Source organism: Sebastes umbrosus, chromosome 17 (assembly GCF_015220745.1).
Source record: "Sebastes umbrosus isolate fSebUmb1 chromosome 17, fSebUmb1.pri, whole genome shotgun sequence".
NCBI classification, from domain to species: Eukaryota; Metazoa; Chordata; class Actinopteri; order Perciformes; family Sebastidae; genus Sebastes; species Sebastes umbrosus.
This window is the reverse complement of record NC_051285.1, coordinates 4,376,060-4,402,739: the sequence shown is the minus strand read 5'-3', so window position 1 is coordinate 4,402,739 and position 26,680 is coordinate 4,376,060. Positions and strand designations below refer to the sequence as shown.

General features: G+C 40.6%; 1 protein-coding gene across 4 annotated transcripts in view; it reads right to left on the bottom strand.

The window, feature by feature from the left end:
• tmem132e (transmembrane protein 132E) overlaps nt 1–26,680 on the bottom strand; it is a 447,998-nt gene that overhangs the window by 132,533 nt on the left and 288,785 nt on the right. For 3 of the 4 annotated variants that reach the window (XM_037747985.1, XM_037747987.1, XM_037747988.1), the window contains one exon: nt 1,478–2,462. In XM_037747985.1, coding sequence (XP_037603913.1) covers nt 1,478–2,462 — 985 coding nt within the window. Of the gene's footprint in view, nt 1–1,477; nt 2,463–3,045; nt 3,764–26,680 lie in introns of those variants that run through there. The other variant, XM_037747986.1, reaches the window with a different exon arrangement.

Here is a 26,680-nt window from a genome sequence, read left to right as displayed (position 1 = left end):
TGTACATGATTTCATGGAAACAGGAAAATTCTCAGAATCAGCTTCTGCTGTAAATGTACAGCTGGATCATATTTTTCATATAAAACTAGAAAACCTAGGAGTCCATTAGGCTGTGTATTTCCATGAATCTGGCGATACGATATGTATCATGATACAGGGGTTACGATTAAATATATTGTGATATGTTGTGATCCTGTCATAGTATATAGAACATACCATCATATGCATAGAATCGGAGTAAAAAAGTTAACTTTTTTACGCAATCAGAACAGGATGGGATCTGATTTATCACAATCCCTGTAACATCCAACATCATACCACTACTTCAAGAGGGCACATACACTTAGAGGACACATTTCTTTGCAAATGAAGTATTGACTGAGTTAATCATTGCATGTAAACTATTAATTAAAAATCAATAGCATTTTTTAAAATCGATACAGTATCACAAAACATAATATCGAAATACTCTATATTTTCAATATTTTCCTACATCCCTATTTGGTACCAACCATGTCATACGAGCTTGTCATTAAGGAGGCTAAATAACACTTGAAATTTTTGGCGAGGAAGAACTGGCATGGCCATTTTCAAAAGGGGTCCCTTGACCTCTGACCTCCAGATGTGTGAATGTAAATGTTTTCTTTTTTTTTTTTTTAAAGTTATATTTTTTTGGGGGCATTTTCCATTTTTATTGACAGGACAGTGGATAGAGTCTTGAAAGGGGGGAGAGAGAGAGTGGATGCGGAAAGGGCCACAGGCCAGATTCGAACCCGGGCCGCCGCGGTCAGGACCAAGCATTAATACATGAACGCCCGCTCCACCAACTGAGCTAACCCAGGCGCCCGTAAATGTTTTCTATGGGTACCCACCAGTCTCCCCTTTACAGACATGCCCACTTTATGATAATCACATGCAGTTTGGAGGCAAGTCATAGTCAAGTCAGCACACTGACACACTGACAGCTGTTGTTGCCTGTTGGGCTGCAGTTTGCCATGTTATGATTTGAGCATATTTTTTATGCTAAATGTAGTACCTGTGAGGGTTTCTGGAAGATATTTGTCATTGTTTTGTGTTGTTACTGTATGTATGTATGTATGTAAATATATACATACATTTGCATAAAGCAGCATATTTGCCCACTCCCATGTTGATAAGAATAGTAAATACTTGACAAATCTCCCTTTAAGGTACATTTTGAGCAGATTAAAAATGTAAGTAAAATTTAAAGTATATATACAGTATATATATAAGACAAGAGGGAAATGCCTGCAGAGGTCTACCAGGAACCAGGCTAATCATATATTCATCAATACACTGAGTACATGATTGCAAGACATTTCTCAGAATGAGCTGCAGCTGTGCATGTACACAGCTGGACCACATTTTTTTCCTCCAAAATGTGTTAATATAAACTCAGGATGTTAGTGGAAGCAGTCAGAGTGCGTCATCAGTATACATTTTAAAGGAGACTTACCGGAGGGTGAACTGCTCGACGGTGGAGTTGGGCATCAAGTAGAGGAAGATCTTGAGGGTTTCTCCCGGCTTCAGGGGCTTCTCAGGCAGCCTCAGGAACATGTTCTTGTCCAGCTGTTTGTCCACCAGCAGCTGCTCCTGGCTGGCCTGGTACAGGCTGATGCTGCCGATGCGCAGCAGGGGGTGCTGTGACAGAGGCTCTCCCCTGGAAACACCACCGCCCCTGTGACCTGAGCCCTCGCTGCACTCCCCATCTAGAGTGGGCCCGTGGAGGGTGTAGTAGAGCTCGGCCTGCAGGGTCTCACTGGTCAGCCCGTCCAGGAGCCCGTCGGTGGAGCCTTTCCTCCGACCCAGCGGGGCCACGTTGGTGTTAAACCAGGACGGGGGCAGCTCCAGCTGGGCCAAGCACTGCGCCAGGTTGCCTTTCATGCGGCAGGAGGTTTTAATTTCACGGACGTCCCGGAAGGCATGCAGACGGACGCAGGGCAGCTTGTCCTGAGCCTTGAAGTCATCCCAGTCGCGTCCCGCGATGTAGAAAAACACCTGGACCGTGGGGTTGTTGGAGAAGACCCGAGCCTGGACAATGAAGGCCCTCACCTTCCAGTTGACTGTCAGCTGGCCGGGAATATCCAGCGGACTGGCTGGCTGGAGCAGCTCCTTGGACAAGGCCTGGTCCCGGGCAAAGGGCCCAAAGCTTATGTTGATGGCGGGGAGGTCTTTTGTCTGGAAAACCACAAAACTCTCAGAGCGCTGCAGCGGATGTCCAGTGCTGGGGCTGCTGCTGCTCTTGCTGCCACCGCCTCCACCGCCGCCGCCGCCAACTGTTTGTCCTGTGATCTGAGCCTCCCGCAAGAAGAAAGCCAGTTGTGCATTGGACATTTTGAAGTTGGCGGGGAGGTACACGTTGGGTGGCGCAGGACTGGCTGTCATTGCTGAGGAGCTGAGGAGGGCATCCGAGCTGGTTGGGGAGATTTTACCTGCAAGAGCTGTGGAGAGAGGAAGGAGGAGAGAGAGAGGTTAAATCAGTACAGTGTTGTTTTTTTTTAAACAGAAAGTTGAAATATGTGAAAGAAAGAGACGCAAGGAGGAGGGGTCAATGAATCAAAACGATGAATGAGGTATAAGCAGGAAGTGACAGAGGTCTGCTCAGTCAGCCGTAGAGAGGGAGAGGGGTCAACACACACTAATCAGATGATAACTGGTCAATACATGTAAAACAACCAGAGAACAGGCTATCCGATGAAACAGGTTGTTCACATTGTCAAGGTGCACGGCACGTGATCAACACATTCAATCAGTGTTTGAACTGGAACACACAAAACTCTTTCAAATCTTTAAAAGAAATTGACAAAGATACAAACTCACAAGGGACATGAAGGTAAACCTAAGCTACAGAATAAAACAAGAAACCTGTGTTTGTATTTGAATAGTGCACACACACTGTTATCCATCGCACTGCACTGCACTTGTTGAGAAAAACAAGTCAACACAGCTTAACACACTAGTAACGACAGTGAAATCAAAGTAGGGCAAAATCACCGTAGAACAAACGGAATAAATGTGACATACTTATCAGAATTACCCAGAGCTGAGCACAAAAACATAGTTGCCTGTCCCCATGGTCCAAATCATAGATTAAAAGTCCCATATTCCAAATGGTTTTATCATTGAAATCGCATCCTTTAAAAGTGGAAAAAAAAAGATTTATTTTTCTTTAATTCCCCAAAAGGAAAAGCCTCTTCAAAAGGTTTGTTACTCAGCAGGCACTTCTCAGAAGTTTGGCTCCTCTTTTGGTTTCTCTTTAGAAAATCTTTGTCATGAGTTGCAAAAGAAGAATAAATGAGGGTGGAAAGAAAAAAAAAAAAAAAAAAGCAAAAAGAAAATATATGCTCCGTCTTCACTTGGTCATGTTCTTGTATCTGGCTACAAAGGTTCCATCGAGCTTCTTGAACTTGTGCTTGTCTAATTCCCCGTGATTTAGGTCTTGGTTTAAGACTGGTTCAGCCCCACGCAGCAGCTCTTTCAATCCCAGACTGTGCATGGCTCCAGGACAGACTCTGATAGACAGGCAGAGCCTCCTCCCGGTTGGTGGGCTGTACGGGAACTATAGACAAAGCCTTTGACGCCGCCCCATCTTGCCACACCTAGTCTCTAGTCTATAATCACCATTTGAGCTCCCGGTCAGAGCTAAGACACACAGCCCTCAGAGGACTCAATTTACACCACACACACACACACACCGACACACATATGGAGGCGAAAGAAATAACACTCTGCAGCTCGATTCATCCTCTCCCTCTGGACGTGTTCAGGCAGACTCTTATGTGTGTGTGTGTGTGTGAGGTAGGGCGGGGGATGGATGTATTGCTTGAATGCCTCCAGGCAGAGAGAGAGAGCGTACGAGAGTGAGAGGGAGAAGGGGAGAGGGAGGGATTAGGTAAAGATTATTGATGAATTAGCCTAGCTCTCCTTCCCTTCTCCTCCTTCTTCTTCTCTCCCTCCTCCTCCTCCTCCTCCCCCTTTTCGTCTGCTTTAGCCCCATGAGAAATCCATGAGAATGAGGGGATACCGGCGGCCGGAGGGGGAGGGGGATCTGGACTGCCTCCCTGCTTCACTCACATGTGCCTGGAATTCCCATAATAAAAGAGAGAGGGATCCGTGGATGTGTGTGTGTGTGGGCCCCATAAACTGAATGGCAAACAGTGGGGGCAACAAAAGATGAAGCCGGGGAAACATCCCGCACTTACAAATGAGCAGTCGTAGCCATAGAGAAGGCTGGAGGAACTATACTGATGAGAGGAGCTACTTAGAGGCTGTCTAGTCTTTATCGACCACCAGCTCTCTACCTCGCAGGAATGTGTGTTTGGAGAGAAGAGCTGCTGCTCTCGCCTTGATCAACATTAAAAGCGACAAATATGCACAAACTTCCTTAAGCTCCTCCACCAGAGCGCCATCTGCTTCACTCTCCCGGGTCCCGACGCGGAGCCGCCGTTCAAATCTCCCCCCGTAACTGTATATTTTACCAGTCACATGGCAACACAACCTGACTCTACTTCCAATCGTCGCCTCAGGAAAAATAAATCTAGAGGGAATGTAACGTGTACAACGCAGAGAGGTCTAATTCATTGGGATGTGTGTTGCTTACATGTTACACCCTCCAAACAGAATGCAATGCGAGCGAGCGTCAGCGACAGAATCAGTTTGATTACATGTTCTCTATTGGGATGAACTAACTGGCCGCGAGCTGAACTTTGGTCAGACGCCCTGTTTCTATTTATTCCTGTCGCTCGCTTTGAAAGCACTGCAACAGATGAGGAACGGCTGATTGGTGAAGTTGAAATGAGGAGTTATCTGATACGATACCTCCTCGTTTCACTACAAACACCCAAATAAGGTGACAGCTGGCTGGAGGGAGATCACCTGGAAGTCTACTTGTTGGTCATTTCCAGTAAATATTGCAGTATAAAACCTGTGTTTTCTGTTTAAATAAACTACTACTCTCCCATCTTTTAAGTGGTTACGTCTGTAGTCTGATCTTGACCGCACAGCTGACAGGTACGTGGTTTGTTTACATGGCAGTGAACCCCCTGAACCAACGCAAACTGCTCCTGTGGATAGAATATGGGCCTCACGTATAAGGATGGACAGCTAGTATGCCTGCCAATGTTAATATCAAAGCTCTACATGGTTTTATTGCTGCATTTAAAAGTAAGGAGATATTGGAACAGCATTACAGACCACTTTGCTCCATCTCCCTCACTGTGTCTTGAGGCAGCAGTAGCCTAGAGCGCCAAGAAACCTTGAATCCCCAGACCTGCTGGGACTTTTAAAAAGTGAATGTGTAACCGCTTTCCCCCTGCGAAACTACTGTCGCGCTGTCCTTGAGCGAGGAAATGTGTCTCCATGTGTTCCACAAGCACCTGCTGCTGGCCAAACAGCCCAAAACAAAATGGTTTCCAGCTTGCTGCTGTTTTTTTTAATGGTAATTTAGTTTTTAAAGCAGTTTGCCACTGACTCTGTATACTGTTGACTGCTTCTCTCTCCTGCATCTGTTCACTTAAACACAGGGAGGCTGCAGGGCCACATTTGTGGAACTTAAGGTAAAACTGTGACTCCAAACAGCTTGCCGACATTACTGTGCAAGACGATAACAACACAATATGTGACTGTGTGATGAGCAATATAATCTAGCTGTTGGATCAACTCAAACAGGGTGCGGCGGGAGCAGAGAGGAAGTCAAGTGTGAGACGCATTTTGGCAAGGTGAGGCAATTACCCTCGGGGATAGGTAAAAAACTAGGCTGTTCCTTTTCACCGTTCGTAGCTATACCTATACGAAAAGTAATGGAGGAGGTCGGGGTTGAGTGGTGGGTCAACAACCCATTCTCCAGAACAAATGTTGGCATTGGATATGTTGAATGGCGACGTTTCTGAACCAAAAATACATTTCATAAATACGTTTCATATCAGCCTCGTATCACGCTTGCAGAAACACACAATGCCACGTTATGAAACGAGTTGTTAGGCAACAAAACTACTTGGTTACAGTTAGAAAAAAGATCATGGTTTGTGTTCAGATAATAATGTAACGACATACCAAGTATTAAATAAGAGTATTAAATACTTGACAAATCTCCCTTAAAGGTGCATTTTGAACTGAAAAATTGCTGAGTAATTTGCAATTAATCATGATTTACTATGGACAATATTTGAATCGATTGACAGCCCTAAAAAGTATATTGAGTATGTTGCACTAAAAGCACAACGGTCCGTTGCCTCCGTCAACCTCCTGCGGGGACTGTGAACCAACAGTGACACAGATACTTTCATGTTACGTCTGAAGGTCACCTGACTACGGCCCAGGAGTCTCCTAATCCCTTTTAAATGCAATGAAACGACAATGACAATACACGCACTGAATGCCATCAAACAAAACAAATGTTTGCCCCTTCCTCTCAACCCCGGGGCCTTATGGTGTCATTTGAGAAGGTGATTACAGCCTACGATGCATCAGGGTGCTCTCGTCTCATTCCAGGCTAACAGCATCACGGGGTAGGTGGGTTTCAATGGGGAGCATGGACACAGATGGGCTTCCAGTGTGAAACCCTATCGCCTTCCTCTTCCACTTGATGTCCTATTAGACCTCGGGCCAAATTGAATTGAATTCTCTTCCTGTTGTGCTCCCATTATGTGAAACATCTGCTCCGTGTGTGTGTGTGGCCGGGGAATGAGTGGGTGTCTCGTCTAAGGGCACTTTGTATTCATCAGATTACTTTGTCTGATGTCAATTAATGAAAGTATCGGGGCCACTTTGAGGCTGAGACCACTTCTACTGTTGTGCCAATAACAGTCTGCAAAGACAGACGCTTTAGATAAGACAAAAAGTGATTGTTTCCAACCACAATACTGCTGATTTACGTACATCACTGGAGAATTTAATCATCAATCCACTTATTGGAGTTCTTTTTTGTGTGTGTTTTAGAACTAGATTCTCTTTGATACACGTCCACAACATGCTTTTTTTTCAGAAGCTATTGCAGGAAAGCCGTTTTGTCACCATTTTCACAAAAAGCAGGAGTCTAAAACTTGAGGTTAACTTAACCTGAAACTAAATTCAGTTGGTCTGAACACAGACTAACGGCCTTTGCACACCAAGTCAATATTTTTTGTGTCAATCACATTTACACACCGACTCCGAAACTCTCACCTTTCATTAAAGTTTTTGGAACAGGTCAAAATTTTGGACCCGGGTCCAAATTTCTATAAAACCCGAAAATCAATCATTTCTGAGCTTATGGATACTGCTATCGACACTAGCAGGTCCTGTAATGCAACGTTATGTCTCGAGAGATGAGAATCATGTCATTTAAATCAAATCACTGGTGCACAAATACACATTGATTGTCTAATAAGGAGGAAGGGAGGTAGCGTCGCTGCTTTCTGAATCAAATAGCCGTTCAGTAGCTTGGCTCTTTTATTAATCAAGCAGTCCCGTCTCCCACCTCGTTCACTGGCCAGGAGCTGCAGATGTGGTTGTTCAGGCGTGTGAAACGCTACTAAAACAAAACAAAACATGCTGGTGGGCAGCACAGTCCTGATTGGCTAAATAGCAGCTAAAAGCTTATGTTAACGGAGGTTGCACTGAGTTACAGTATGGTGCGTTCAAGCTCTATTCAGTAAAATCAGTATTGGGCAAAGGTAAGTTACAACGTTATCATGATGTGTTCAAAAGTAAGAGAGAGAAACGTGCAATGTTCAAGTCACAGACCCACAGTTAAGCAATAGCATTACCAGTTCTGTCAAGAATGTATTGTTGTCTCATCTTTCTGCTAATTAATAGAAAAGTATCGATAGTGGTATTGATAAAGACTCGGATCGTTAAGCAGTCTCGAAAATGGTATCAATATCCATAAAAAATAATGATCCCTATCCCGAGTCGAGACACACTTTCAACCCAAATAATCCACTTAAACACAACCATCTTCTTCATGTCAACCAGGTACCCTACATATTCTATACATTCAAATCAGAGGGACCTAGAAGTATCTGTTGTGCTGCTGTTTAATCTCCTCCAAAGCATTTAGCACACTGAGGCTAAACAGCCGTGTTCCATAGTTAAATGCAACACTTAGCCGTGTGTCTTGCTGCTTATACAAAAAAAACTGTCAAACATAAGAGTCGGCTGCCAAGTCAAGGAGAAATATATAGAGAGGATGTTATGAGGAGGGCAGACATTTGATCTTGGGGAAGAGGAGTGCATAAATGTCTCTTCAAGTAAAAGGTCAGGGGAAATTGTTGAGAGGGTTTAGAGAGAGACGGAGCATCCTTACAGCATTACTAATGTTCCAGCGCCAAGGGTTTCCCTATCGATCTTTATCTTACCCTTCACTCCTTCCCTTCTCTTACTTGGCCCTCAGTAGCGCTACACCGCTATCAAGTTTGGAACGGTGAAACAATACCTCCCCTAACAAAGTCCTTATTACTTATTACCACACCGTATTACAGCGTGAGATTACACTTCACAAACATGCACTTTTTCTTGTCAACTTTTAATTCCAGTATTCAGATTTTGCTGTATGCTAATATAAAGGCCCATAATCTAAAATGGTTCACATTATCATTCAGTTAGCTATGAATGCAACACAAAGTGCAGATGAAAAGACGTGTTAGCCTGGGGATGAAGGCTGTATTAGCACTTGAAACGCTGGTGGAGTTCGTCCTATTTTTGCCTCTCTGAGGAATGTCTATTTCCATCTCAGTCAGACCTGGATTACCTTTACAAATGGACCGCTGCTGGATTATTTCAAATTGTGTGTGGCTTTATATTCCATCAGTTTTCATCTGTATGCATAGGGAAATTATGTTCACTGGGGACGGTTTGTCCGGTCTATGTATTTGCATGAAATCAGATCACTTTGGTGATTTAGAGTAAAGTAGATTGAATCACTCATTCTACAGGCTACTTGTCCTATATTTTGTTAGATGTCCCCTAAAGCTTGCACGCACGTCTAACACATTTCCGTCAGATTAAACAGATGTATGATGTGAATCAGCATGTCAGTAATCACATCATCCCAATGAAGCAGAAACACGGATACGTCGTCCACAGCTGCAACAGCATTGGTGCCATCCGGCTTCATGGCGGACGCATCACGAAACGTCCTACAGCAGCGTTTACAAATGCAGACGCAGTGCAGAGAAGCACAGCCTCAACTTTGTTTTTCTCATTTATCACATTTATGGGCGAGCAATGCATCAACCAGGACATGTATTAGATTTTATATAACCAAACTGGTCTCCAATTGGTCCTTCCAGTTTATGTATAGCCACAGATTTGACAAGACAAATAAACAAGGCTGCAGAGCTGCCAAACCCACGAGAATAAAAGTCGGATGCAGCCTATCACTCATTCAGTCATTCACTGATTTCAGCTGTTAAACGCATTCAAAGCTACATCTCTCGGACATTTATCCCTAAACAGCATGAGGAAACGGTGTTCACAAGAGGATCAACATCCAGTCCTCCTTTAAACACACAGTCAAATAAAACATACTGTTAATCGGATCTGATTTTATAGCAAATCCCCTCTCTTTTCTCTTCATGTAAAATGTTATAATGCTTTTGACGAGTCATCTTCAACTTGGGGAGTATAGGATACTTAAATTTATCCAACCAAATGTGATTTGGGCGACTAGCTCACCCCGTCCATCATATGAAACCACACTTGACTGTTAGCTCATTGTAGCTAGCAGAGGAACAACCCAGTCGGCAGAATAAAATGTTGGCAATATACGTTTCTGCAAACCACAAATACGTTGAATCTCAATGTTTCTGAACCAAAAACACGTTTCATATCAATATTTCTACATACGTGTGTGACGGCTCCTCTGTTTGGTTGGTTGCTGCTGCTGTGTCTGAGCTTTCTGTGTCCAGGGCTGCAGACCTGAGGAGTGTAATCAGTGGGATGGGACACACCTGGACCAAGTGAGCCCCATGCGTAACAGATTGGTTGCCAGATCTGAGAAGTCTTCCTTGTTCATATACCAAAAGCAACCTTATAAACTAATAAAAGAATTTTAAAACCAATACAAAAACTAACAGGGAACCAGTGTAAAGACTTAAAAATAGGCGTGCTGTGTGCTCTCCTTTTGGTCTTTGTCAGAAATCTTGCAGCAGAATTTTTAATTATTTGTAGCTGATTTATTGTATTCCTCGGTGGACCAGAAAGAAGAGCGTCTAGCCTGCTAGCTATAAAAGTGTGAATCAGTCTCTCTGTGTTTCTCAGAGACAGAAAGGTTTAGGCAACAAAACTACTTGGTTAGGTTTAGTAAAAGATCATTGTTTAGGTTAAAATAAATACGTTACTTTTGGTTTCACACAGGACACAAACAGCGGTCTCCTGGGTGAAAGTCTTGTGTTTGATGGACTATCATTAGAAACGCATTTGTGCTACATCAAAAACAAACGTTATCCGGGAGAGAATATGTTCCCTCAGAACGTAATTTTTAGGAGACCAGGCTGAGGGCATTTACATTGCCAGAAGAGCGTGATTATGTGCCAATTTCTATTTAATTCTCTTCCTCCTCATCCAACAATGCAAGTGAGGGAGGCGTGTCCACATGTTCGGTTTCCCTGGGAAATCCGTCACAATACTGAAGCTAAAGATGCTTCCTATTCACTGTGACTTTAAGTCTTTTTGCAATATGGAATCAAATGATATCAAAAATATGTGCTGCTATCACATTCCTTCAAAATAAGTGAAAATAGTTCATCTTCGAATTACAAAGGTGGATTTGTTATCAATCAAAAGCATCTGATTACTTTTTATTATTACATTTTTTTTAAATATAAATATTCTAGTCTCTACCTAAAAACCAACCTGTTTCTGTTCTATAAAATGGATAAACTACTATCTGTTGTTCACCTCTCTTACATAAGCCTCGTATTGATATTCTACCCCCATCTATCCACACACATTACTTGACCTTTACAACTAATTGACATTTGATCTTTTGCTTCCTCGGGTAGAGTACTGTATGTATGTACATGTGATTATACTGTAGCTACATACTGTATAGAGTCTGTTAGTATGAATGAAAGATCACCACGAGTCTCTTGCTCTCATAGGAAAAGTGTTTCTGCAAAAAGTCATGAAATCAATGACTATCTAAAAGAGAAACTATATATATATATATATATATACTATACTATAGACATTCTACCTGCTCTGAAGCATTGGCTGCTCTGTGATGATGATAAAAAAAGGATAACAAAAGGAAGGGAAGGGTTAATGATCTAAGCCTGGTGAGTCCAACTTCCTCTGGATGAGGTGATGCCTCCGAGGGCTTTGGGAGACACTTCGAAATTGTCAATCGATCACTTCCTGTGGACAAGAAATGTCTGACACAAGGATGTAATTTGGGGAATCTACAGGGTCTCAATTAGTTTCCTCTGTTAAAGTCCCACTTTGTAATTTAGGCTGATAAGAGCGGTGTATTTCCACATTAAATTCATACTGCAGCTTTAATGAGGCATAATTTGCAGATTAAAGAGGAAGAATATATAACCAGTGTGACACCATCAGTGGGAAATGGAACATTTCATCATTGATCCTTTATATGCACCCATAAAATCATCCATAATTTATATTATCAGGCGCCCTTATCTGGTCCAGCAGAGGCTGTTTGAAACGAGGCAACATATAATGGGATGCTCTTCTGATTAGAGACCTGCATTTAGTTGTGTCACTCTTCCTGATGAGCAGCGAAGAAACCAACACAACCGTTTGACATCAAATATTTACCAACCAATTAGTCAAAAAGCTGAGCTGAGAAAGGCCGGGCAAAAGACGAGGCATGTTTTAAGAACTCTTTGAAGAGATACTAAAACGCCATCACCCACACCGTTTCTTTCTGTCTTTCTCCTTCCTTGTTTTGATCATGAGCCAACGAACGTTGTACAAAACCAAAGTCAATGTCTCAAACACTGAAACTCCTAACTAATCATTTGAGGCTTTGCAGCACTATTTCTCAAAGGGTTTTCAGTGAACTTAGACTTTGAAAGTAAAGCATGACACTTTGATATAAATAAATGTCCCTACTCAATGATTTTCCTTTACAAGCCTTTATGCATAAGCACATCCTTTTCAGATTTAAATCATGTTATATGGTATGAACTTTAATCCCAAAAGACCACACCAGTGTGGTTGAAGGTTTTAGCTCCTTAACTACAAAATTAAATGCATGCTCTGCAGTTTAGGACTTTTGGATGCATTTTTTCTGTTGTTGGTAGCCGTTGGTTTCCATTAATTTCAATATGGTATGCTTATCGGTCACTAGCTGTGTTTCCATTCAATTATCAAGCAAATTTTAAGCAAACTTTTGACGTATTGAAAAATTTAAATGTGAATTCAGCGCGTTTCCATCATTTGGTTTGGAGTGAATGAACTCAGTTACAGCGTAGTTTGGTCAGAAGTTGGCGCTTTAGCTGTAATCCGCCAGTAAACAGAGTAGAAGAAGAAGTAGAGGTTGAGAACCAGAAAAAAAACAAGTCGTCTTGGTCATATAACCATCTACGAAAGAAAAATGGAGAGAGCATCGGGCTACATCCTTGGCAGCGACTTTATTCTTTTTATTACTTTGCATTTTCAAGCTCAAAATACAAATGTTTATTTCAACTTCATAATGCAAGAAATGTGCAGGTTAGAATAATCATGTATTACGAGCAGGCGACTACCTCCGGGTCTGAAAAGTGAAGCCAATGCTGAAGTGCCTTAAACTTAACAGCCAGCAGGGGGCGACTCCTCTGGTTGCAAAAATAAGTCTGATTGTATAAAAGTCGATGAGAAAATGAGCCTACTTCTCACTTGATTTATTACCTCAGTAATCATTGTAAACATGAGTTTATGGTCGCAATCTCTAGTTTCAAGTCTTCTTCAATACAGCATGATGTTCATTTAGTAATGATGGTCCCATTTAGAGTCAAATAGATCATAAAGCAGGGGATGCTTTAGGGCGTGGTTACCTTGTGATTGACAGGTCACTACCACGGCGTTGTCTGTTTTTTTTTGTCTCAGATTTAACCCTTTCACAGTGTGTTTTCAGTTCATGGAATTGAATTTTAAAATTTCTGTCGCCTAAAAATGTCTTAATCAGCGTTCGGTTGTACTTAGCTCCACCCTCTCGTGTCACTTCTGGCTCCAAAAAAACAAGATGGTGACGGCCAAAATGCCGAACGCAAGCTTCAAAACCGTAGTCCACGAACCAATGAGTGACTTCACGGTGACGAAGACCACTTCTTATGTACAGCCTATGAGTATGAGGTCTTGTTTCATCATTTTTTGTTTTGCTTGTTTCTGTTTCTCTTCATCGCTGCTGGTCTTCTCAGATGAAGGCGTTGTGTCTCAACACACCGTTTGTCTGCATACATTTGGAAGATGAAGATGTCAAGAAAGAACCTTTTCAATTCAAATTCAGTCGGCATGGGATTCACCAACGACCTGAACAAGTAGCAGAGAGCTGAACCTCTGCTTGTGAAGTTGAGAGGAACACAGAGTGCCCTGCGACTATAATCACACACTGGAGCTGACCTATGAAGTTGCTAGTTAGTGTGTGCCTCAGCTACCAACATGGCCCCCCGCCTTCTGTTTCTCTGCTTCCAAATGGAGCCTCGTAGGCACAGCCACTGCATGCATTAGTAGTGTATTGATGAAAGCATGCAAATGCCTCGAGGCAGCATGATCTGTGCCTCAATACGATCTGAGGCTGACGCAATCTATAGGGCTCCAGACAACAGGGCTTCCCATAGGGGATACTCTGTGTGAGGTAAACTGAGCCTCACGATATTATACAGCCGTTGTTACAAAGGGATTTCCTGCACAAAAGGATTGTACTAAAGGATTTACTGTATTATTTGATGCATTGAACTCTCTCTGTACCTAGCTTCTTAATTGAATAAATTATTTGAATGGTGTCTCTATGTTGTGTATTGTCTGCAAGTCCGTTCCTATACATCACATCCATCAACATGTCAACATTGTCTGTGCAATTAAACCATTTATAGTCCTATTTATTTCTTTATTGTCTTGTTTTCATTAGTTTTACTGTTGTGTTGCTTGATTTAGATTCAACTTTCCATCCTTTAACTCAACTTTACTTCGCTGCTAAACCCAATAACTTCCACAGACGCAGCGACCTAATTTCCCCTTGGCGATCAATAAAGCCACACATCCATGGACCAAAGGAAGGGAAAAAAGACCCTAAATGATTTGAATGAAAGAAAATATATCAAGTTACACCCATAAAAATGAGAGACCGTCTTGCATTACAGTCAATTTACCTCCATTTTATACCATCATTTAGACCGATCCGTCAATGGCTTTACCCTGAGGAGTGCAAGGACAACGCTGATGCATGCAATTCCCGGAGACAAGATAGCTCTCACATTATTTGGCATATCATTCATGGACTGGAGCTAACTGCATGTGGAAGGATCCTCGTTTCAAAAAGTCTCAGCTCTGTGACTCCGGTTTCACTGTGCTCGCCGGCAAAGCCGACTTTTATTGTAATCACTGCGAGTAGTAATGCTAAATTATGCTGATTTGTAGGTTATACATTGGCAGTCTTTCATTGTATTTGACCAGATTCAGCAGCACAGCTCTAATTGCAGCCCTTTGGGGATAATAAAACTCTGCCGAACATTGTAACAGGATACAACACTGGACAAAGCTTCTTTTTATTACCATATATGTTTTCAGCCTTCTGGTGTTAGCCATTAATATGTCTCGGAAAGATTAAATGCAGGCTTCATTATTGAATAAAAAGGGCAGACAAGACGATGCATAAAGTACACTCAGATATAAAAAGTTTTTTTAACCTCAGAGGAACGGACTGAAGTACTGCAAAGCTCACTGTTAAAGGAGAGGGTTGGCAATATTCTATATTCGTATTATTGTCAACAAATCCCATGAACAGACCAAAACTAACATTGGTTCCAACTGAAGATGTAAATGTTTAAAAACTGGTCACAAATATAAATAATAAGGTTAAACGACTGGGTACTGTAGTTACTCAAACAAGAGTTCAAAATGTATTTATTAGACACTATTTTCAGCCACGGATTTTGTGCTCTAGTGAGTATTTACAGCAGAAAGACAGTGTGGGTCCAGCCCGTTCTCATTCCCAGGGCGTCAAATATCAACGTTTTATCATCGGTATGTGATACCGTCGCACAAGGCACGCTTCAGCACCAGCACGAGACGCACCGGGCTTTCCATTAACTACAACGTAAACCCACTCAGAGCGGGTAGGAGGGGAGGTGAATGGGCCCAACAACACTGGCTTTCATCCAGGAGACTGCGGTTCATGTCCCGTGTGTTAAGTTTCACTTTTACTTTACAATCTTAAAGGGATCCTAAACCTAAAGGGACGTCGAGAGTATCTATAGTGGTTTTGATGGCAAAAATAAAGTGATGCCAAGGGGCGTGATAAAGCGTCCATATGTGATGGATTGGGATGAGAACGTGTCACATTGGCTCAAAATAAACTACAGTGCTCATCATAATAAAAGGAACATGTCACCCAGTGCAACGGCGCGGCTCATTAATGTGTTTCTAATAGTTTTCAGACAATGATAAATATTAATTTTAATTACAAATGTTTTAGTTTAATATGTTATTTAATTTGAATATATTGTATATTCCCCCCTGAGCTACATGTGAAGTGACAAAGACTGGGAGATTGGGTTCACAGTGACCTTTGACCACCAAAATATAATCAGCTCATCCTTGAGTCCAAGTGGACGTTTGTGCCAAAAACCCTCAAGTAGTTCTTGAGATATCACGTTCACCAGAAGGGGACGGACATACGGACGGACCGAATGCCTCCGCATAACGCAGAATTATCCTCAAGGAGAGGTTAAACATCTCAATTCTCACAGCAAGTTTCATGATGCAGAGAGCATCTTGTTTGTGATTGGTAATAACACATCAGTGATGTGCTGAAATGATTTTCCAGCTTGTTGAACTAATTCACTATGAAGGACAACTCAGTGGCCCTTCCTCTGTCACACAAAGCCACCTTTAAACAGGTTTCACTCCAAACACAAAAGACTCTTCAAGGCTGTTGAATCACCAGGGAAGAAGTAAATGCTGACCTCGTCCCTGAGATGACTGCTCTATGTGTGGCCTTCACTCCTTCTAATTGTTCCTCAGGAGAAGCTTTCATTCACATCCTTTGTTACTCACACGATGCCGTTAAAGCTTCTTATCTGGTTTCTTAGTTGATTCAGAAGAGCTGCAAATAATAACCACTAAGTGTTCAATATAATGAAAAGAAAAAAAAATCTTGTCTATAGATGAACCCTTGGTAACCCATTTGGAGAACTAATCTACACAATGATGAGGTCATACGACTGTTGAAATCAATTTTCTATATAAATTAACTATAATTTATGGGTGAACCTTTAAAAGCTTTTGTCTATGAATCAGGGATGTCACGAGAACCGATACTTTGGTACCAAGTTGATGCCAAAATTCTGAAAATGTGATGGTACGCATTTTTCTAACGGCGTCTAAAATCCGAAAGCACGCAGTAAACTCACTAACGATGCACCCTATATTCATCCCCTATATTTATCAAGTTTTCATTATGATGCATTCAAGCTATATTCAGTAAAAATGAGGATTGGGCAAAAAGAAAATTATAACCTTATCCTGATGTGTTCAAATGTAATCTTGTAAAATGTAGTTTTGAGAAACTTTAATAAATATGGTTTATTTATTATATATATTATATATATACCATATTTATAAATAAATATGGTATTTCACAGCAATACAAAGAGGGAATTATTACCTGTTTAATGTTTTGTTTTTTACCGTAGTATTGAAATTGGTATCGATAATCATGGAATTTCACCGGTATTGGTATCGACTACTTAAGGGGAGACACCCCAGGTGAATAGGGAAAACATTTAAACTAAAATATATCACCATTAAACTTCCCCAGTTGATTACTTAAATTAAGACAATGATTGTTTGTATTACAAGTTTTTCTGAAATGTTATGTTTAAATATGCAAATGAGGCATTTTCTGTTGTTAACTTTTGCTGAATTTAGGAGAAATCTACAAACATAAATAGACAAAGTAGTAAAATAAATACCTGAATTTGTATTTTGGATGTTTACTTTCCATTAGTCTGAAAAAGGATGCAAAATTGGTAAAGTTTTGAACTCTTCATCTTTGGAAGTAGATAAAGTTGTGCCAGAATTCCCATCTCCGCGTCTATGAATATAATCTCATTTTTTTTTTTTTCCCAGTGGCAAATTGAAAACGAGACCTCATTTTGGCTCCTGGGGAAAAGCTGCGACGAGGAAATAAGATTGGTTTGTCGACGCACGTGTTATTTGCCAAGAAGCCTTGGGGGCATTGGGGTGGATACTTCCTCTCTGCTTTTGATTTTCCTGCCTCTGATCATTAAATTTCATCGCCGTAGGGGATACTCTTCATCCTCTCACTGGTATGCATTTCGTTTAGTCATGGTATTAACATTTTTGTAACCTTTGTTTGTTCAAGAAAGCTATTAGTGAACCTGAATGCTTTAAGCCACATCCTGCTTTACACCTGAGAGCCACCCGGTGTGACCACAATCATCTTTTTCTTGTTGACCACCGAGCAGTGGGGGGTTTGGTTCCCTGCTCGAGGCTCTTTGACAGTGTTTACCTTGAGAGGGAGATTCATTCACTTCTCCACACACACGGGATCTGAAATGAGAGCTTCCAGCTTGGTTTATACCTTTGACTGATTAGGCTTTTGATTTCCTCTGTTGGACTGTACAGTGCTGTATTTTGGAAACGACTTGTAAAGGTGTGTAGTCCTGTGGATTGAAGCAGCAATCAATTTCCCAATGGTTGCAAGGTGGAAGGATTGTCTGATGAAGACCTATAAATCCTCCCTTCAGGAAGGGTATAATCAGTTTTGTTGAATTTATTGTAGAGATTACTGTTTGGTCCTTTAAGGCAACACTGTCTCCTAATAAAATTACGTTCTCATACAACTAAACTGCATTTCAATTTGAGGGAAATGTATTTTCTCCCAGATTACAGCCACAGTTTTAAACTGTTTTAAACACGTGGTTTAATGTTGTAAATTGAAACAAAACCAAATAATGATACAAAACTACTTGGTTAGGTTAAGTAAAAAACATCAAATTATATATTTGTGTTATTTAGCTTCTGGGCAGACTACCTATTCCAACTATAATATAAATATACAGAATTTATTGAGCTCATATCTTTGTTAAAAAAAGGTTAGACAGACACCTCGCCAGCCCTTCTTGCAACGCTTAGCCAAAATATTTTCGCATGACATCATACACCCTTGATTTTCGGGTCAAGAGGCTCTGGCTAAATAAACAGTCCCATTTTCCCCTCGTGGGACCCACGTGACATTTTGGTTTCACAGCTTATCCACTGCTTGTGATGCTTTTCAAATAAAAACAGCAACAGCGGCCTTTGGTCTATTGTGGTGGAGGTCTATTGTGCGCTGGCCCTTCACAGTGTCATGGCCACCGCACAGCCAGTGTGGAGCTTTCTGAGTGCTGTCGGGAGGGAGAGAAGGATATCTTTGTTTCAGATTTTCTTCATATCACTGTCACACAAACACACAGCTTTTAGTTGTTTTGTTCCCATGGTGACGGGTTACACAACTGGCTGCCAAATCACCATAACAACAAGCTAAAACAGGGGTGTCAGGGAAAGCACTTGCTCGTGGACAAGTAGAGGCTTAGAGCGCAAGATCTTGATTCCAGCACAGCAACACGGTGTCTTTTCTCCAGTGGCAGATTAAAGAGACATCGAATGCTTTAACTCAAATGTTAAGTCATTGAGTGGACGGACTAGAGGCAACAAAGACTGAATGAACTCTCCAACCTCCATAAAACACTGGAAACAGTGAGAAAGTACAGCATCTCTGTAACTCCACTTGCAGAGATGTGAAAACACATTTATATGGAGTTGGAGTTTTCGCTCATTACATGCATAGTATATTTTCAAAATAAACTTCTTCTGCTTGTTGCATGCATACGGTCTTTTTTTAAAATAAACTTCCAACGTAGGTTTACTTAGTTTTTAAGTTTACTTACTGTACGCATCAAAACTACTTGATTAGATTTAGGAAAATATCATGGTTTGGATTAAAATAAATATGTTTTTTTTTACGTAAAATAACTATGTTTGTTACGTAACTGGCGTTAGTAAAGTATGGAAGTGATGTAACAAAACTAAGGTAAAATAAGTCAACGTTGACTTGGTTCAACTTATTCTCATACAACGGTTCGTATGATATCTTACAAAAAGTTTTTCCTCATTTTTCGTGGGTTTTCCTTTGAATATCCAGCGTCAATTTCCGCACCAGTCTTTTCAAAATAAACTCCCGACCTCCTCCCTAAGCAGCATTTTCTGCTCTTTTTCACAATTACATGGATTATGTAAAAATGTACGCGACTCTCTTGCTCTTTATATTATGTCTGTTGCTCTGAGCATCTAATAACGATGCAGATGGGTTTACATTGGAGTTAGGTGAAAGCCCGGTGGGTCTAATACACTAAAGGGTGCATGGGTGTGTCGGTATCAGACACCGGGATGTACTGCCCAAACGCCGGTATTTGACAAGCTGTGATGGAGAACAGGTTGCTCTAAACATCCACATGGGAATTGCTGCAAATGTCAAATTCCTTCAGCTGAACTTGTCTATTATGCTGTCAGACAACTTGACATTACTGGCCATCAAAATGTCCAAACCATAGAATCACTGCCTGGGGATGTTTTTTTCAACAAGGTATTCCTCCATAAAACTGTATAAACCAGTATCGCTCCATTACAACATCGCCAACCCTTCTGCAAATTGACATTTGCACATAACAGCTCACTAATATTGCTCCGCGAGATTAATTCCCATAAAGGTATCACTTCCAAGAATAAACTGCCTACTTAGTCAAGACAGTTGGCTCTGGGAGTTTCTGCTTTTCGCTCTTGATGGGATTTTTTTCTAAAAATTCTATCCTGGAAGAAGACTTTTGGTGCACTGCCATGTCACTTACTGGAGGAAACAATACTGTATGGGGTCGCAGTACAGAGAGCTGATGAGGTAAAGGTATACACAGGATACAAGGCAGAGGGAGAAGGGTACAAGAAGCTTCATGAACAGTTTTTAAAGGTTTGGTTACCCAAATTACAAATAAATCTCTTATTTATTTTTCACTGTCCACTATTTCTTCAAGAGATCACAATGAAAAGTGATTACAGTGAAGTGTGGTGGAAATTCCCAAAATGTCCCAAAGCCATGACAAGTAAACCCCAAACTATTTGCATGGTCAAATACCACTAGAGGTAGAAAAATATGTTTTGTAATTTGGGTGAACTAATGCTTCAAAATAAAAGTTTTTCCTACCAATATATGTTTCAGAAGAATCTCTTCTTCACAAGTAAACAAGTATCTGCACCTCAACGGGCCCTCAATCACGTATTTACCATAAGAAAGCTCCAGATCAAAGCCTTGAGGTTCCCCAACAAGATGTGGTATTTGTGTAACACACAATAGTTATTCTAAGGATTTCATTTGAATGAGGCATGTTGAAGCGACACACATTCTCCAAATCTGTAAACACTTTTGAATTCATCTGTTGTGACACTCTAAATGAGCCAAACAAAGATGTAATCAGGAAGCCATTTATTCCTTGTAGTGTTAAATATACTTCAGTAAATATGATGAAAGCAAATAGCCCAAAGCTGCACCGGAGGAAAACAATGTGGAAATATCAGTTTTGGGGTTTGAACGTTGTTTTTCTTACTTGGATCAGTGTAAAGAAAACATGGATGCTGATAGACAATTTAAAAATTGTGTAGTTTGTATATATTCTGCAATTTTTCCTTTACAAGGCTTCATCACGCCCACATTGGTATCGATTTCTGGCATCATTCCATGAATCTACAGTGTCACTGGATAACGTTATGAGATCAGAATGCATTCATAGAATAAACAAAGAGGCCAAATGCTAATTTATGCAGATTGAATAATGAGTTCAATAATGTGCACAAAGATAAAGACACCAATAATCATTTAGGACAAATGACAAACTCTGATTCATTGTCTTAATCAACATTGACTGGCATCTCCTTTGACTTAATCGGTTTTCCATTAGTTGGAGTGAAACCAAAAGGGGGTTCACAATAATGTGCAGGTGGTGGAATGTGCAAGGTTTAAATGCAGTTAATTACGGAGAATTGAGTTCCTATTAACGAGGTTCAGTGACGAGGTGTAGCCTGTGCTAGGAGTGTGACAGTGGGGCACTATACGAGTTTTAATGGGCCTGTAGGGTAAATGACAGGGTTTATTATGGGGGTGATGTGAAGGGAATGCCATCAGAAATAGAAAATATCCAGATCTTATTAGAGACAATAGTCATATTTCCATTCAATTGATAAGCAAATTTTAAGGCGTGTCTCCATCAACTGGATTGGAGTGAATAAACTCAGCTACAGCGTAGTTTGGTCAGTTGTTGGTGCTATAGGCTACGAATCTGCCAGTACACAGAGTAGAAGAAGAAGTAGAGGTTGCGAACCGGAAAAAAAAACAAGTCTCCTTGGCCATCTATCCATATACGAGAGAAAAATGGAGAGAGGTCTTAATAGTTCTTTCATGTCAGCTAGTATCGCCCATGTTTCATGTTGTCCGGAGACAAAGACAATATAAACACATACCCAGGAAGACGCCGACAGCAGAAACAGTTGATCAATCATGTGAGATAAATGTTCGCTATGTCAGAATTTATTCTTCTAAAGCGTTTCCATATCACATTTAGAGCATCAACTTTCGTTCTGTATGTGTTATACTGCATAAAGGACCAAAAATACTGTTTACAGAATAGAGGAATCATAGACGTAGTCGCACTCTACAGTTCAGGAAACAGAAAAAAGTGCAGACAAGTAGCTTTTGCATAGTTAGGCAAAGTTAGTCTAACTTACTTCACTAAACCTTGCCAACCCAACACTTATTTAATGTTTACAATTGTATGAGTTCTGCTGCAAAGCTTAGGCAATAACATTAATGGATAACTGAAAATATGGCCAAGTAGGAAAGTCAGCTTTAGGACAGGTGGAACTTTGAAAAATAAAATCTATGCACCCAAATGCATCACTGCAATAATTCATATTGCTTAGAAATAGCTTATTTGTCCTCAACTTAAAGTTGGAAAATTACTTGCTGGTATGCCAGCTGAGGCTAAATAATACATTTTACAGGTATGCATCCTTCATTTCATCATTCTATCTCTGCCCTTCAGTCCCTTTTAAAGAACGCAACAATAGGCTGGCAGCGGACAACTGGCATTGAGGTTTTTATTATTATTATTATAAAGGTGGAAATTTCTTCACAATGACATCCAAACTGTCAGCAAGGCCGACATTTTTGCAAATAGAACACAAAATGTACATAAGTGCACTCTTTACTTTGTATTGTACCTTTAAAAAAGGATATTTCCACGACTATCTTCATGATAAAAAGTGATTTAATCTGATATCAATCTACCAACAACTACGACTGTTGTAAAGTCAAAATGAAAGGCTCTGGCTTTCCTTACTTTGTATTCTTTGTGTCACTGCATGCATTATACTCCCTGTTGTTTGAGTAAACAACATCTTTCTTTGAAAACCATCACATGAATAGTACTGTTGTATAATTATATATATAAAAAATAATTTAAAATTTAACTTGAACATTGGTGTCATCATTTGTAAAGGCTGACATAATAGAAAGATTGAAATTGTGTATAATAACATCTTTGATACTACTTACATTGTGGTTAAGACCTTAATTCTACGGTATAGGTGTTTCAGATAGTCAGATAAGAACTGAAATATATTTACATTTCATTAATGCAGTTCTCTAATAAAGAGATGTGAACCAAGGTGTGCATGTGAACATATAGGTTACATTTAGTCACTGATGTAAACCTCAGGCAGGGCGGTAGGTGAGGACAGATGAAACTGATATTAAAGAAGAGCACTTCCAACAGGGGTTTTCCAATCCCTTTGTGACTCGAACTTTATTGTTTCCTTGCTTCAAATGGGGCGTATAAAAGGAAACAATTCAAAGTCACCGGCTAGGAAAGATTTCCTGATCTTTCTTTAGTGATTTGGCAGATAAAAGGAAACAAGTGGCGAGATTAAATATTCACGAAACCCCGAAATGTGGAGGCATATGTTTTATTGATTGAGAGCAGAGAACAATAGAGTCTTAGGTTTTTACTTTAAAAGCACTCGGAGAGTGAATCGAACTTTTATGCACTGAAGAACCACCGCAGATGCACGAAAAGTGACGGAGTCCTCCCTCCAGAGCCATTTCCCTGCTATGCTACAAAGGCTAAGGTTAACACTCTGCTCGAGAGGCTAATGGAATGCATTGGAGCTCTCCACTTAGAAGCATGTGTGGGGTAGCGCTCGCCGTCTGGGGAGATATTATGGCTTTGGGTTTGAAAAATGAATAGGAGGGCAAGGAGACTGTTTGTTTAGGGATCAAACAGCCAAGAAAAAAAGAATAGGCGGATGACAAAGAGCCTTGCCAACATGGACGCTGGTTAAGTGGATCTCGTGAATGTCAGATTGAGCATTGTTCTCTAATGGACCTTGCGAGGGAAGAAGTCTAGGCTTTCGTTTTCAGACCATTAAACGGGGCATAGGCCTACCTGAGCGGCTTCACAGGAGACTGTAAATAAACTAATGGTTACTTTGCAGGGGGAAAATCCATCAGGGGAAATTCTCAGCGTGGGGAATTCCTACTGTTTGGCGGATGGAGCTGCTGGGTTTCCACTGTGATAAGACTAGATTTCTAATCCTGCAATAGCTTTCTAATTTTTTTTTTCTCTTGGGGTTTAAACATAGCCTGTATATAAGAAATGGACGTAGTCACCATGACATCACCCACTGGTTTGTGGACTGTTTTAGAGGTTTTGAGTTCTGCATTTTGGCCATCGCCATCGTGGTTTTTGGCCATTGCCATCGTGGTTTTTGGCCATCGATATCGTGGTTTTCGGCCATTACCATCTTGGTTTTTGGCCATTGACATCGTGGTTTTTGGCCATTGACATCGTGGTTTTTGGCCATCAACATCGTGGTTTTTTGGCCATTGCCATCTTGGTTTTTGGCTATAGACATCTTGGTTTTTTGCAGCTTTTTGGAGCTAAGTACAACCGAACCCTGAATAAGACATTTTTTAAGCAACTAAAATGTTACAATTAACTTTTATGAACTGAAAACACACTGTGAAAGGGTTAAAGCTGTAAGACCAAAAGACACACTAGAGCTGTCCTCGACCAAAGAAATTCTTAGTCGACTAACACTCATATGATTTTGTGAACTAATCGATTAGTTGATTTAATCGACAGATCGGTGAAATTGAGTTTCTCCGCAAAATATCACACCAAAGCACCACTTTAAATCTGGTGTTTACCAGATATGTGCTCATAAGTTTCTTGGAAATAAGTCATTCAGCATGAAAAATGCATAAAAACAGACTAATCGACTAAATAAATCTTGGTCGACTGAGACCAAAATGACTACCGACGACTAAGCAGCCCTAACACGGACAACTCTCAGACCAGACAACGCCGTGGTAGCGACCTGTCAATCACAAGGTAGCCACGCCCTAAAGCATCCCCTGCTTTATGGTCTATCTGACTCTAAATGGGACCATAATTTACTAAAGCAACATCATGCTGTATTGAAGCAGACTTGAAACTAGCTGATTGAGACCATAAACTCATGTTTACAATGTTTACTGAGGTAATAAATCAAGTGAGAAGTAGGCTCATTTTCTCATAGACTTCTATACAATCAGACTTCTTTTGGCAACCAGAGGAGTCGCCCCCTGCTGGGTGTTAGGAAGAATGCAAGTTTAAGGCACTTATTTGCCCACTGATTGAACATCAATACCTTTTGAGAACTGAACAAAATGTACCGTGTATTGAAAACTGAGTATCAAAACTGGCATTGGATACTGCTACATAGCCTATTCACTCAGATATTTCCAAACAAGTCTAACATAAAACACGCTATATTTAGTCACAGCAGGCAAAAAGTGACATCATAGTCTTTATCTGAACCTCAGTATGGGACGATGGATCGAGACGTTTCAAACCAAGTTGACAGCGCTTTGCCAAACACCAATACATCATTGTACAAGCCAGGGCTGAAAAAAATGCCAAGTCTGCTGCTGCTGTCCAGGTTGCCAGTGTGTGCTTCCTATTCTAGATATGAAGCCTCTCCTCTGTGCTGCAGTCAAAGGCATTGAATAAACAGTGCTTGCAATTTTGTCAAAAGGATTACTCAGTCTGCGGAGTGCTCTATCACAACTCCCTCTCTGTCATTGTGATAAAACATGGGAATGGGAGATTAGCGGTGGCAGTGTTACTTGTCCTTGGCCTTCTGAAAGAGCTGGCGAAAGAAATGGGGAGCAACAGAATGGCAAGACAGTAAAAGCATCACAGAGTTTGTGAATTGTTAAAATGAGAACTAAGGAGGTCAGAGCTCAGCCTGCTTTCTTTTAACAGTGGCCTAAGACCTCTGTCCATTTTACAGCTTGGACTGAAATGCCAAAATGCAAATGTAGACTATAGCGATTTATGGACGCAGGTGGGTGGCAATGTCATTCTGTCTGACTTTTCACCACTTTGGTCCGAAGTAAAAATGTAAACAACTGTTAAATAGATTGCGGGAAATGCCAAGAGCTTTTGTCATGTCAGACTTTAGAGCAGAGGTGTAACCAAGTCATTGTTTTGCAAGTCACAAGTCTTTGCACTCAAATCCAATGTCAAGACAGGCAAGTCCTAAACTTTGAAATTATAGTCCTAAAAAAAACATATTGCGCTCTTTACCAAATGTAATGCCATTTGCATCTCCGTTTTGAATATTGCATACATTGTACATTAGTTCTACATGGTTTTCTCCTGCAGCTTGATTGGATGCTGTCAGATTGGTTCAGACAAAGTGGATCTGGGGAATTAAGTGTTGACTTACTGGGAATGAATGGCAAAAACGTTAGTTCATTCAGGAAATGAATTGATCCGCGGCAAACTTTTTAAATAGCATACTTTTTAATCTTTGGACTTGGGGGAAGATATCAAATATTTCCAAGTGAAGTCACGAGTCACTGGTTTTGAAGTCAAAGTCGGGTTGCAAGTCTTTTTTTATTTTGTCTAAAATAGGGCTGTCAATTAATAAAAAAATTTAATCACGATTAATCACATGATTGTCATAGTTAATCGTGATTAATCACAAATTAATTGCATTATTTTTCACATGAAATGCTACTGTACTGGATTCTGGGCTAGAGTTGTACTGTTGTTAATGTATCTATTCCTGTCTGACTAAAGTCCATACAGAATCTTAACATATTTTAGGTCATACAGATTATATTTTAACTAGGGCTGTCAATTGATTAAAAATATTTAATCGCCATTTATTGCAAATAAATTGCACATTTTTTATCTGTTCAAAATGTACCTTAAAGGCAAATTAGTCAAGTATTTAATACTCTTATCAACATGGGAGTGGAAAAATATGCTGCTTTATGCAAATGTATGTATATATTTATTATTGGAAATCAATCAACAACACAAAACAATGACAGATATTGTCCAGAAACCCTCACAGG